The sequence below is a fragment of the Watersipora subatra genome, chromosome 8 (assembly GCF_963576615.1).
Source record: "Watersipora subatra chromosome 8, tzWatSuba1.1, whole genome shotgun sequence".
NCBI classification, from domain to species: Eukaryota; Metazoa; Bryozoa; class Gymnolaemata; order Cheilostomatida; family Watersiporidae; genus Watersipora; species Watersipora subatra.
In genome coordinates this window covers 3370809-3385150 of record NC_088715.1, presented here as the reverse complement: position 1 = coordinate 3385150, position 14342 = coordinate 3370809, and the positions used below count along the sequence as shown (strand labels likewise).

General features: G+C 42.0%; 1 protein-coding gene across 1 annotated transcript; it reads left to right on the top strand.

Annotated features, from left to right (window-relative positions):
- Nucleotides 1-724: 724 nt before the first annotated feature.
- Nucleotides 725-1914, top strand: LOC137401961 (transcription intermediary factor 1-beta-like). Its single transcript, XM_068088432.1, has 3 exons — nt 725-867; nt 1438-1606; nt 1684-1914. Exons 1-3 carry the CDS (start codon nt 725-727, stop codon nt 1912-1914), a joined length of 543 nt encoding a protein of 180 aa, XP_067944533.1.
- Nucleotides 1915-14342: the final 12428 nt, after the last annotated feature.

Below are 14342 nucleotides of genomic sequence, written 5' to 3'. Positions count from 1 at the left end.
ATCAGTCAGGAAATGCTTGAGATACACCTGTGTGTCCCAAAGGTATGGAACATCATCTAGAGATCCCGTAAAGCACTTATCCCACCTTTTACAATGATAACAGTAACAAGAGCAGAGTTATTATGTGAATCAGTGCTACAGTTAGCACCTTAAATTCATCTAATAATCGTTACTAGTTGCTAATAAATCTATTGAATTAATGTGCTCTGGTGAGCTCTAGTATCAGCATTCACACACATGACATTCAGTTGAAGCCGGTTAGCCTTTTTTGATCTTAAATGCTTTAGCGGCTTGTCTATACAAAAAGGTGGGCCAATGCCGGGAAATCCCCTAATACCGCCTATTGCGCTATTCGACTAGATATGCTTGATTAGTTAAACACAAATGAACTCATTACGGGAGCCGTCTGGCTAGCAACACATAATTTGGCAGCGCAGAAGGCGCACAGCTAAGTTTCACACTGCAGACATCTGTCTGACTGGCATCACAGGTTAGTGCAAGATCAGTATAAGGTCAGTCTAAAGTCATATCTTACTTGTAGTAATTCTTTGGATTTAAAACTATGGTTTTAAATGTTGAAAATATATTACAAACTTGAATATGTACAACAAGCTGGCTTCAAACCTCTGAGATTCACTTGTAGTGGATAACAGTTACAGTATTCATTTCAGTATGTATTACAGCCTGTGCTCCATTGCTTAGGTTTGAGCATAGGCACACTAGAATGGGAGAACATGAGGATACCCGCTGTGGATTCTGTATGGAAAAACTGATAACTAGTACAGACCCTAAAAAGCTACCATGTTCTCATGTCTACTGCTTGTCTTGCCTTACAGCTGATTATAAAAAGACGTGTCCAATATGCAAGTGAGTACAAATCCAAGTATTTATATTGTTTACCACTTTTAGAAATACTCTTCTGAGCCTACCAAAACATTGTTTTTACTTTTAATAAAATGCTGCAGTTAAAAAGTGTCGTTTTGGTATTGTGTTCGATCAGTAACTCAGTGGTTTAAGCCACATGTTAAATACAACTTAAATATTAAAGCTTGAACTTAGATAAATTACTTGAACCCACTTTAGGTAGGAATTACCAGTTACACATATTGTACATAGAAAGACTTGTCCAACATGCAAGTGAGTACAACTCCAAGTATTTATCTTTTCTACCAAGTTCAGAATACTCCTCTGAGCCTAACAGAAAATTATTTTATGTTTGTGATAAAATGCTGCAGTTCAAATGTGTCTTTTTGGCATTGTGCTTGATCACTAACTCAGTGGTTGAAGCCACATGGTAAAACCTTTCTGTTTCCTGTTTAGTTGAACTAACTTTGGTTGGGAATCACCGGTTACACATTTTGTACATACACAGCGCCTGGTGTAAAGTACCTGTGCACCGGTTTCATTGTCTATGGTTAGTTTATTTTATTATTACAGTCAGCAGTGGACAGGAGAGGCCGATTCTCTCCAATCATATTCCTTGGCAGCTGAAACGAACTGCCAGGAGGAAGATGCTATCATTTGTGACCCCTGCAAATCAAGTGAAAGTCCAGCCAGTGTATATTGTGTCAACTGTGCAAAGACATTTTGTGAAGTGCATGAGCAGGTGAGTGTGGCACTTATTGACAGATCATAAGGTCTGACATGTTGATAATTCATTTATAGCATTTTACTTTTTGATAGGATCATGACGAGCTATTTGACCTTGAGCATGACAAAGTGAGTATATCAACATATGCATCTTCTCGGGTGAGTTACCAGAGACTTTTATGCAAGGAGCACCCTAACCAAGTTATTACTATAGCCTGTGGCCTGTGCTATCAGATGTTCTGTGCGAACTGTGACATGGACTCCCTATGCCAAGGAGAGGAAGAAGGTGAGGCTGTTTACCAATATGGCCCTTCTAAACTTTGAATACAATACATGTAAGCTTCCCCTGCAACAGTAACATTTGTATACACACACTTCTATGTACTCATTGTTTATTTGGACTTTAAATTTGTTTGAGCTGCACAAAAACACTTTTCTCATGATATGAAGTTTAAACGTTGGAATGGTAAATGGTAAATGTGGTATGTGTTAAATATATATACATGTATATATATTTATATATATACTTATATATAAATATATATATATTTATATACTAGCTGTGCCACCCGGCGTTGCCCGTGTAATAGAAGAGTATTTGGACAGAAAATTGATTTGTATTTAACATATAACAACATTTGCCATTCTAACTTTCAAACTACATATCGTGGGAAAAGTTTTTAGTCTTATAAACAATGAGAAGTAGTGAGAGTTTTGCTATTAGGGCCATTAAGCAGTTTAATAATGTGAGCAAACAGCTTCTCTTGACGTTATGCTATGACCCGCGTCATACGTAAAGCAGTTAGGTATAGGTCTGAAATAATGCCTTATATTGGTTTGCCAGCAACTTCGACTTCCATAGTTCAGTGGGTTAGACGTAAGACCTGTGAACGGCTTGGTGTGAGTTCGAATCCTTGTTGGTACATAATATTTATCTCAAGATTTTAAGATCTATAGCCGGATTTCCGACGAACAGACACACGGACTTTGAGAAATATATATATAAATTGTTTCCTCACCCCAGATACCCCGTATGGGTGATAAATTCTGCTCTAAATATATATATATATATATATACATGTATATATATATATGATTTTAACCTGTAGTTTTTAATAAACTTCATACACAGCTCTAATTGACTCGATTATTGAGCACTTTATTTTAGAGTGTAAACCACATATACTATATATATATATATTTATAGTATATATGTCATATATCATATATATATATGTATATATATATATACGATATATGACATATATATATATATATATGTCATATATCGTATATATATATACATATATATATATGATATATGACATATATACTATAAATATATATATATATATATATATATATATATATATATACTATATATATATATATATTTATAGTATATATGTCATATATCATATATATATATGTATATATATATATACGATATATGACATATATATATATATATATATATGTCATATATCGTATATATATATACATATATATATATGATATATGACATATATACTATAAATATATATATATATATATATATATATATATATATATAGTATATGTGGTTTACACTCTAAAATAAAGTGCTCAATAATCGAGTCAATTAGAGCTGTGTATGAAGTTTATTAAAAACTAGAGGTTAAAATCATTACTACTACTAGTTTCATGCAATCGCGTTGCAATCTTGAGGTAGAATGACTAAAATGTATAATGCACAAGCGATAAAATTACTTTATAAAGCTGAGGACTCAGTACTATTGTGTGATATACATGTATATAGTATACAGCAAATATGTAGTCAAATTATGTTATTGAGCTAATTGGGTGTTTTCTAGCGTGCCGGCATGTGGATATCAGCTCACTTCTAGTGTTAAGGCTGGCTAACTTCGGTTCGAATAGGATGAAGTACTTTTCCCATAGACATAACTGGCAAGATTTTGTTGATGTGTTGTATGACCGCGCTCTTTTGATGATCATCCAGGTTCTATTATAGTGAATGTTCTTGTTTTTTAAGTCCTATATGTATTTACTCAATGCCTGATATACTATGCAATTTGAAAGGCATTCTCCATTTAGAGGGCAATTTTTGCAGATGCATTTTCTGTTGATGTTGGTTGGTTGCAATAGTGCTTGTTTATTGCACCCGCTAATTATGTGGTTGATGTTTGAAGTACAGCTACAACTTAGTTTTATGGAGTTTTTGTTGAAGATTTTGTGGAATTTGTGTTCTGGTGAAAATTCACTCTCCAGGATCTTGAAAAATTGTTTACCGATCTAGGTGGTAATAGCTTTGTTTGTTGTATGGGGGTTTGTACCATATTGTTTGGCGTTTCCTGTTTCTGTGTTGATTGGTTTCTTTGTTGGGGTTGTTGCTCTGGTATTTTAAAGAGAAGTTGCATTTACTGTTAGAAAGTGCATTTTGAAATGGGGCTTTTGTTTCCTCGAAGAGTTGCTTGTTTGACGAAATGTTGGTGAGTCTTTTGTTGATGGATTCATGTATGTTTCTTATGATTGATGGTGGATGATTTGAGTCTTTGTGTACATATGTGGTTGCGTTGTTAGGTTTACTATACGGTTTGAAGCTGTTGTTGTTAAGGTCCAAAGTTACGTCTAAGAAGTTTACTACTTTCTTAATTGCTTCGATGGTGATACGTAAGCTGTGTTTACAGAACATTTCACCTAGTTCTTTCTTAGTGCACTCAATGTTTCGCCCAGTATCTTTCAGTAGTCCTAGACCATCGTCCCAATACAAGCCAAAGTTTTTGCCAAGCTTCTCAGTGATAAGGTGTAGCATGAAGATTCCGACAAATTGGCAGCTTTTTGCTCTGTCCTAAGAGCCCATTGTTATGTCATACAAGTTTGCAGTTGATCTCTTACCTCACGGTTCATTAGCGCTGTAGAGTATAGATTTTTTTGCGTGGTGTATTATACACTTGTCCAAGTCAGATTTATTTGTGTATTTAGACGCAAACGTTAAAGCTTTGTTAAAGAATAGAAAAAGCATAATATTTTTATGCTTTATTATTTATCTTGAGGTGTTGACTGATGTTCTAAAAAAAGAATCAAGGAGATTGACCAACCAGAGGCTGAGATATAGCCAGCCAAACACAGGTCTACCAAAAAACATAAGTGTTTTGGTAATCATCAATATATGACTTATGAAATCGACTTGTGTGCCATTGGTCAATTAAGCCAACTAATGCGCTCTCCTATAACAATCACCTCGTTTTAATTGGTTTAATTCCTGGAAGTATAGAACAATCAAATTGGGCCTAACAATCATTGCTCTGAGAATTCCGAACCAGTCCCTTTGACGTGTAGATTAGTTTTAGCATAAAATAATTACTCGCATTTATTATTTCGCAACATTCTGCTATCACTTTCTACAAATTATATTAGTTAGATATACATCATTTATTCTATACGCAGTTATATTATTATTTTGTATAATATGCATTATGATTATTATATTAATCATAAAAAATAATCATAGATAAGATAATAGATCAATAGAAAAATCAAATCAAAAGTTTGTACTGGTTTTTGGTCTACCAGCGTACCTAATGGCGACCCCTCGGGTCGGCTTACATTAATCTTGCCGTGCACTATAATTATCTGTGATAATGGAAGACTACGTCGACCCTAAGGTCCACCATCTGATTAGCTTGGGCCGCCCTCTCTTCTATGATTGGGTCGTCCCCGTCAGAGCACACCAGCTGCTGACCCCGTAGTCAACTAGATGACCGATGATGCCTATACTAGCCGTCTATCAGGCATTAATTCTTTTACTGACTGCTCAAGCATGAAATGAAGAGAGAGCGTGTATATGCGTATAATTGTATTGGCTATCTTACAAACAACTGCCTCCACTGCAGGCTGTGCATTCCTTTATATAGGTTGTGATGTCAAGCGTGCAGCTCGCCCATGTAAGGGCATAATGACTATATACGGTAATAATGACCATATAAGGATTAATGACGCGTGGGTTGACTAAGAATATGAGTAAGCATGCACTGTAACCGAACTGTATAATATGGGTAGTAACAAATCTGCCACATATGCCGCCCCTATAGACGGCTATCCGTCTATATAGACATATATAAAAATAATACTAAAAATAAAAAAGAATAGTAATGAGGTGATAAAATAGAGAAGGAAATGAGTCTAAACCGCTTGTTACTGTCACAGTTACGGGCTGGCCTCTTGCTGGTCGGCCAGCTTTTCTAAGTATGCGGCCGTCCTACGCAATTGCTGAGCCTCTAACCTCAATCGGTCAGCGGCTGACATTGACTTCCTTGACATCGAGATTTCCAACCTCTCTGGACGTACACTCACAGTCCGAACGGAAATCTGAGGCTGGTGTTGACTGAATGACTGGGGCATGGCAGCACATTTTAAACTAGCCGCTGCCAATGACGTAATCGCTCCCGAATTTTTTAATTGGATACTGTTCAATTCATACTCGCGTAGGTGCGGAGGCAGATTTCTACTCCTCTGAGGCCTGCTAACATCGTCTGGCTGTCGGTGGACAGTTGACTCTCCTGCCTCTGCACTTGCTGGAGTGCAGTTTTCTGTATCTCGGCTTTGTTCACTGGAAGGCTGGCCCTCTGGATTGTCAAAAGCTTCCTTAGGAGTTGTCCCATCGTCACCTTCGGAGTGGTCTTTCCTACTTGCCTTTTCTGCATTTTCAGCTTCTAAGACGGGCTCTGCCTGAGTTTTTCTGTGGTTTTTCCTTACTCCACGCATGTTAGGCCTTCTACTAGGCTCAAGCAAGACTGGGGCTTTTCCATGATAATTACTGCAGGGTTTGTAAGCTTTCAACCGGTGTTCAGACTGCACAGAACGCTGTTCCCGGCGTTCGATTGTGTACGTATGATTTGGAAAGCTTTGGATTACCCGGTAAGGCCCAACTCTTTTGGCCGACAACTTGGAGTTCTCCCCCTTCCGTCGACGTCTGCGGGTCATCCAGACCAGGTCGCCAGCCTTGAACAGTGGTGGTTCAGTTGTGTCTTCAGCCACGATTTCTAACTGCCTGTGCCTGAGAATCTCATGGGCTTGTAAGAGCCGATCTTGGATTGCAATAGCGTACTCATTCGTACTCTGAAAAGATTCCACTGAACTCCCATGTTGGAGTTGGTCAGGGAGGCACAACTCCCGACCGAGCATCATGTAGTTTGGAGTTTCTTTGGTGGCTGAATGGGGAATCTCCCTCATTGTTCTCATTAAATGTGGTAACACGAGATCCCATTCCTCCTGTCCTCTTCCAGTAAGGAGGGCTCGCAGAGAGTCTCCGAGTATTCTGTTATTCCGTTCAACTATACCGTTACCTTCAGGCCTGTATGGGGTCGCCCTTGACTTCTCGACTCCCCAAAGTCGACACAGCTCCTGGAATAGGTCGGATTCGAATTGAGTCCCCGAATCAGTATGGATTATTTCTGGCAATCCGAAATAACTGAAAACCCTTTCCTCCAGCGTACTGGTCACGGTAGGCGCGGTGGCATCTGGGATTGCGATAGCGTCCGACCACCTAGTGAAGGGGTCGGTCATCACAAGAGCCCAGATGTTTCCTTGGGTGGTTAAGGGTAGGGGTCCGACCAGGTCTACAGCCAATCTCTGCCACGGTCGACCAGCGTAGAGCCTCTGTCTATTGGAGGTTGTTGCACCAGTGCCATGTTTGGCCTGTTGGCACACTTCACAGGACATTACCGTCTGACGTACGTCACTGGTTATTCCTGGCCAATACCAGTCCAACTGGACCCTTTTTAGTGTCCGATCTACGCCACTGTGGGCCTGTCTATGTGTCTCCCAGATTAGGTCTTGCCGCACAGGTAAAGGGCAGACGGTGACTGCTTTGCTTCTACCATTTCCTGGGATTGTCGCTGTCAAGACCCCGTCGGGATCGATCCGTAGCTGCAAAAACCTGTTGGCTAGCCTCTTCAACTCTTGGTCGCCAAGTTGTAAAACTTGGGCATCTATGGGTCTACCAGTCAACACTGCCTGGCAAATTTTTCCGATTGCCGTCTCTGCTCTCTTTTGTAGTGCAACAATTTCGCCAGCTTTCTTCTGTGCGGGGGGCCGTTTTTCTATAATAGGGGGATGCTGACCTAAGCCTTGATCGACCTTCTTGTTTACACTAGGGTTACCCTCCTGGATTGGCCTGGGGCCGGCCTCCTTGTCTTTCCAAGGCCTGCTGTTGGGTCCGACCTGGTCAATTTCTACATCTGCCGGGACGCCCACTGCTTGGTTCCTCCATCTCTGGGGTTGTCGGGGCAGAAGTGGCCACTCAATCTCATCCAGATTTCTCGTGGGTACTTGACTTGGTGGAATCGTCCCCTTCTGTAATTCTTTACAGATCTCCGAGCTGGGAGGCCCACCATCTCGTCTATCTATTGAGGCACATCGCTTGCAGTCTTCACACTGTTGCCTACTCAAGCCATCAGCATTTTCATGCTTCTTTCCCTTTTGGTGCACAATCTTGTATCTGTGTTCCGACAAGCTTTCCAACTACCGGGCTATCTGACTGGAGGGTTCCTTCCTCCGGTGCAGCCAGACTAGGGAAGCATGGTCGGTCCTGATGACAAACTCCCGACCGTACAAATAGGGCCGGAAATGTTTCATGGCTAATACCACAGCCAGGAGTTCTCACCTTGTGACACAGTAGTTCCTCTCCGCAGGGGAGAGTGTCTTGCTGTGATAGGCAATAACTCGCTCCTGTCCTTGCTGGACCTGAGACAATACGGCCCCAGTTCCGACGTTGCTGGCATCTGTGTCAAGTATGTACTCTAAGGTCGGATCTGGGTAGCCTAGTACAGGGGCATGCGTCAAGAGCCACTTGAGATGACTGAAAGCTTCTTGTTCAGGTTGACCCCACTTCCAGGTAGACCCTTCTGCCGTGAGTAGTGTCAAGAGCTTGGCAACTGAAGCGTAGTCGGGCATGTATCGATGGTAGTAACCGGTAGTGCCGAAAAAAGCCTTCAGCTGAGTTACATCAGTTGGCTCTGACCACCTGTGGATCGCTTCCACTTTTTCCGGATCTGTGGCTACACCAGTTGAACTCACCACATGTCCAAGGTACTTCACTTTTGTCTGCATGAGGGTACATTTAGATGGTTTTAGTTTCAAGCCGGCTTGTCGAAGCCTGTCTAGTACTTCTGACAGCCTAAACAGGTGACTCTGGAGGTCGGCTGACATGACTATGATGTCGTCCAGATACAGCTAGAGCGTCTTCCAGTGGAGCCCTTGCAGCACTCGCTCCATAAGCCTCTGAAACGTGGCAGGGGCCGACGTCAGCCCGAAAGGCAGCACTTTCCATCTCCAAAGCCCACTTCTCATGATGAAAGCTGATTTCTCCTGCGCTCCCGGCGACAGGGGTACCTGCCAATAGCCGCTCATCAAATCGAGAGTGCTGAACAACTTGCTGCCTGACAGAGCATCCAGACTGTCATCGATCCGAGGAAGTGGATACGCGTCCTGTTTAGTGACCGCATTCAACCTCCGATAATCAATGCACAGTCTCCAAGTTCCATCCTTTTTCCTGACCAGGACCACAGGAGAGCTCCAAGCTCCATATGCCTGCTCTATCATTCCTTGTTTGGCCAGCTCAGAGACCTGCCGATCTATTTCCGCTTCCTTCTCAGGGCCAACCCTGTATGGGGTCTGCCGAATGGGTTGAGCATTCGTTATCGGGGGTATCTCATGTTGGACCAATGTAGTCCGACCCACATCTCCATCCCCTTTACTGAAGACATCGGCATACTGATCAAGGAGCCTAACTACTTGTTGTCTGTCGTAGTCACCCCTACAGTGCACTATAGCTTGGCTATACAGCTCTTTCACGTGAGGAGCCACCTTTGGGTCAGGCCGGGTATCCTGGCTTGGTCTTGCTCCCTTTGGCCCCCCTCTGTCCAGGGCTGGCCGATTTCAGTTTCATCAACTCCTGTGTAGCTGCCAATCACAGTTCCTGACGCTACCTGTACAGAGGAATCTGTCGGGTTCAAACAACGCAGGGCTACTTTTCCCTTCTCGTCAGGTAGGTGGAGGCTGGCAGCCACCATGTACCGATCTCCTGATCCCTCTACCATTTCTAAGGGTTGGTATGTGTGGGTCGTGATGCGGCATGTAACCACCATCTCCAACCGAGGTTGAAGTGTCATGGTACGGACAACCTGCACCTTGCTCACCAAGGGTCGTCCGTCCCGATCTGTGCAGATCAGCTTCTGACCATTCACTACCAATGTGGACTCTTGGAAATTCATCTCACAGCATTGGTCTGTCAAGAATGGCATCCCGATGATGGCATCTTCTTTTAGGGGGCATACAAGAAGTGATACAGTCACTTGTACACTTCTGACTCGGATGGGTACGGTCAACATGCTATGAAAGTTTAGGCGAGACCCGTCAGCCATCAAACCATAGTCTGTTCTCTCTACCAACTGAGCTTTCAACCCCGCGGGAAGCCGGTCAAAGACATGACGGCTGAGTAGGCTGGAAGTGCATCCACTGTCTATCAGGAAATGAACAGATCGGCCCATAATCTTCCCAGGTAAGAAATAGCTACTACTGTACGGTTTCCAAAGGGTGTCCGCAGCCACTCTCTCAGGACCGACCTGCTGAGTTGTTCGACCGGTGTGCTGCCACCTCTTACGCCGTCTCCTTGTCTGGGGCTTTTCTGTAACCACTGGGTTTGGGATTTGGATTTCCTCTGTTTGCTGCTCAGTTAGTGAGTCAAAAGAGTTTTGTAGTAGGACTGAAGTTGACCTATGGGGGTCTGAGGTCGACCTGTCCGACGTGGAGTCTGTTAGGGTGGCTTTCTCTGGTTTGAGGGTCCACAGTCAGTATGTCCCCCTACTGCTGTGGACGATGTCTGTTTCCCTGCTGCTGGTTTCTTGCTGGCTGGGTAGCTGCCATCCGAGGACACTGTCATCTGACATGTCTGACTATTCTACATTCCCGACAGCTGGTCGCCCTTCTGATCTGCTGCGGCTCTGGAGTAGTCCGACCTTGGCTTCTGGGTCGGCTACCATTGACCGCCAGTCCTGTCGTCAGGGTGGTCAGCTCCTTTAGGGCTACAAGGACATCTTCCAACGTAGCCGATTTTGTAGCTTGTGGGAGGTCGACCTGGGCTGCCTTGGGGTCATCCTCTTCCTCCCCTTCTATAGCCATGATGGTTGACCTTTGGGTCAACCGAGGATTAAATGGCTGAATTTGCAGAAACTCATTTCCAGCCTGCACTGCCTCTCCCAAAGTCTGTGCTCCCACCGCTAACAGATGCCTCTGTAGATAGGTGTTGCCCAATGTCAAGGAGAAAGCATTTAATGCCATATTTGCACAATGGTGCTCAGGCAGATCAGCATAAGCTATATTGGCTAGTCTTTCTATTTCCGCAGCATGATCTTGCAAGCTAACCTTGACTTCCTTCTTGAGTTTTAATTGACTCCTGGCCTCTCTAACTGTCAGACCAAATTTAGTTTTCAAGGCTGCAAAGATGGCATCTGTAGTTTCTCCCCTACCACAGCTTTTAGCACTGTCCTTCAGTACCTTTCTGAGGTGTAGACGTGCTGACCCTGTATACCATTGATTAACTTCAGCTACTTCCTGAAACTGACTGATGAACAGTTCAACATCATCACTGCCATCAAACTTAGGGGGCTTGAAGTCCCTCTCTGGTCGAGATTGCCGTAAAGCCTCAGTTATGGCGTCAGTCATCCGCCCATACTGATCAGCTTGATGGAGATCAGCCTCAGCTGCCTCTCTCCTAGTTGACCGTCTTCCAGGCATGGTCAGACGATCCCACCGCTGCCACCAGTGTACTGGTTTTTGGTCTACCAGCGTACCTAATGGCGACCCCTCGGGTCGGCTTACATTAACCTTGCCGTGCACTATAATTATCTGTGATAATGGAAGACTACGTCGACCCTAAGGTCCACTGTCTGATTAGCTTGGGCCGCCCTCTCTTTTATGATTAGGTCGTCCCCGTCAGAGCACACCAGCTGCTGACCCCGTAGTCAACTAGATGACCGATGATGCCTATACTAGTCGTCTATCAGGCATTAATTCTTTTACTGATTGCTCAAGCATGAAATGAAGAGAGAGCGTGTATATGCGTATAATTGTATTGGCTATCTTACAAACAACTGCCTCCACTGCAAGCTGTGCATTCCTTTATATAGGTTGTGATGTCAAGCGTGGAGCTCGCCCATGTAAGGGCATAATGACTATATACGGTAATAATGACCATATAAGGATTAATGACGCGTGGGTTGACTAAGAATATGAGTAAGCATGCACTGTAACCGAACTGTATAATATGGGTAGTAACAAATCTGCCACAAGTTATCGTTTTCTTTTCTTACAACAAGAGCAGCACGGTCAAGTTATTCTTTTTAAGATTATGGCTGTGGTGAACTTACAGTCTGTTAATAGTGACGATTATCATGAAAATAAACTAAATGCTGCAGTAAATACACAATAGAAAAATGATGAATGAACAAAAATTCACATTCTCATTTCTTATTCTAAACGAACTGCAATCGCGGATGTCGCATATAGACTATACACGTGCCGTTCGTTGAACAGAGGATCTTCGGAGCATATCCGTGGAGATCGAGTTAAAATTTAAAGGACAATAGTCAAAATCTGCTCTTCTGTTTTGAAAAATCACGGCGAGGGGTTGTGGGCAAATGCCTTTACCACACAATGTTTGCTTGATTTTCTGAGAAACCAGAGCTAGTCTGTAAATTATTTACTATCGCGAGAAGCGTTTCACATCTCGTAGCCAAAACAATCATTGTACGTAACAGCGGTAAGGGTGCGCTACTCCGGCACATGAACATTAAGTCGATTTAATACGTCACAGTTTTCGGGATTTTCGAAGGGTTTTCCTCTGATTCATTATTAGTTAGACCTGTGTTTGGCTGGCTATATCTCAGCTTCTAGTGGGTCAATCTCCTTGATTCTATTTTTAGAACATAAGTCAACTAATAAAGCATAATAATATTATGCTTTTTCTATTCTTTAAGTAGATCTTCCGTTATTGAGGGATAAAATTCAATGATATCAAATACAATGAAAGAGTGCTGGGATTTGTTAGTGATGTTTTTAAACCATGTTAGCACCGATGTTGTGTTTGTCCAATTATTTAAGTTCAGTTGGTTGAGTATTTCCTGGTTGATGCGATCTGTGATTTGTTTACTGATGATGCCTATCTCCGATTTGCTAGGATTAATGAGCCGACAAGTTGGTTTCTCGGGAAGTTTGCCTTGTGATCTTTAATAGTGATAAATGCTTCTTGCTCACTAGTTTTATATATTCGGTCTGTGATATTAAGTTTGTTTGCTATAGCCTTTGTTTCTAAATTGATGGAATCTACTGTAGCTGTAATTATCTTTTTGTAGTCCTTCGTGGTGTTGTTGGTTAAGAGGCTCTGGTAAGTCTGAGTATTCATGCGATAGTAATTGTTTGTTTTGTCTGCAGCCACAATAACTTTGGTTTTATCTTCAAGTTTTTTGCTTAGATCATTTTCATTTTAAACTAAGTTATAGCTGTACTTCAGACATCAACCACATAATTAGCTGGCACAATAAACAAGCACTATTGCAACCACCCAACATCGACAGAAAATGCAACTGCAAAAATCGGGAAAATTGCCCTCTAAATGGAGAATGCCTTTCAAACTGCATAGTATATCAGGCGACCGTAGAGTCTGGAGAACACGATGCGCAAGAGACACAAACGTATGTCGGCCTCACTGAAACAACTTTTAAAACAAGATTAGCCAACCACAAAACATCTTTTAAATATCCTACCAAAAGGCTACAAACAGGATTGAATAAATACATATGGGACTTAAAAGACAAGAACATTCACTATAATATAACCTGGAAGATCATCAAAAGAGCGCTGTCATACAACACATCAACAAAATCTTGCCAGTTATGTCTACGGGAAAAGTACTTCATCATATTCGAACCAAAGTTAGTCAGCCTTAACACTAAAAGTGAGCTGATATCCACATGCCGGCACGCTAGAAAACACTTAATTAGCTCGATAGCATAATTTGACTACATCTTTGCTGTATACTATATATATCAGACAACAGTATTGAGCCCTCAGCTTTATAAAGTAATTTTATAGCTTGTACATTATACATTTTAGTCATTCTACCTGAAGATTGCAACGCGATTGCATGAAACTATTAGTAGTAATGATTTTAACCTGTAGTTTTTAATAAACTTAATATACATGTATATATATTTACATGTATATATATTTCTCAAAGTTGGTCGTGTGTGTATTCGGGTATTCTTCACCATTGCGATTGTCCGGCTATAGCTATTAAAATCTTGGAGTATAGAATCCGTATCGCAGAAGATTTGATCTCGAAGCCTCCCATTCGCCATGCCAGTCCGACAACTGACTAATTAAACTACACGATCTTGATAGAATCACTAGGCAATATATGTCACTATATGGGAACAAATACGCTACCGTTTCCATCACAACACAGTGTCATGAGAAGCAGTAAGTTTTATTAGTAAGACACTCAAAATACCCATTGGCAACGTGTCAGGCTAATAGCAAGTGGCAGGCAACTCTCATTACCTCTCATTGTTTATAAGCTGATTTTTAATACCAAGGCAAAGCTGGATAGCACAGCTAGCAATGGCAAAAACTTGCAGTTGCAATCTCTGAAAAATCAAACTCAGAGCGGAGAGCTTTTTGTTCCAAGATTTTAA

Bases quoted from the DNA above. Each gene is read 5' to 3' on its own strand.
- LOC137401961 (XM_068088432.1), top strand. From the start codon at position 725: ATGGGAGAACATGAGGATACCCGCTGTGGATTCTGTATGGAAAAACTG. The intron at 868-1,437 runs GTGAGTACAAAT...TTATTATTACAG, and splicing joins AAGACGTGTCCAATATGCAA to TCAGCAGTGGACAGGAGAGG. The intron at 1,607-1,683 runs GTGAGTGTGGCA...ACTTTTTGATAG, and splicing joins TTTGTGAAGTGCATGAGCAG to GATCATGACGAGCTATTTGA.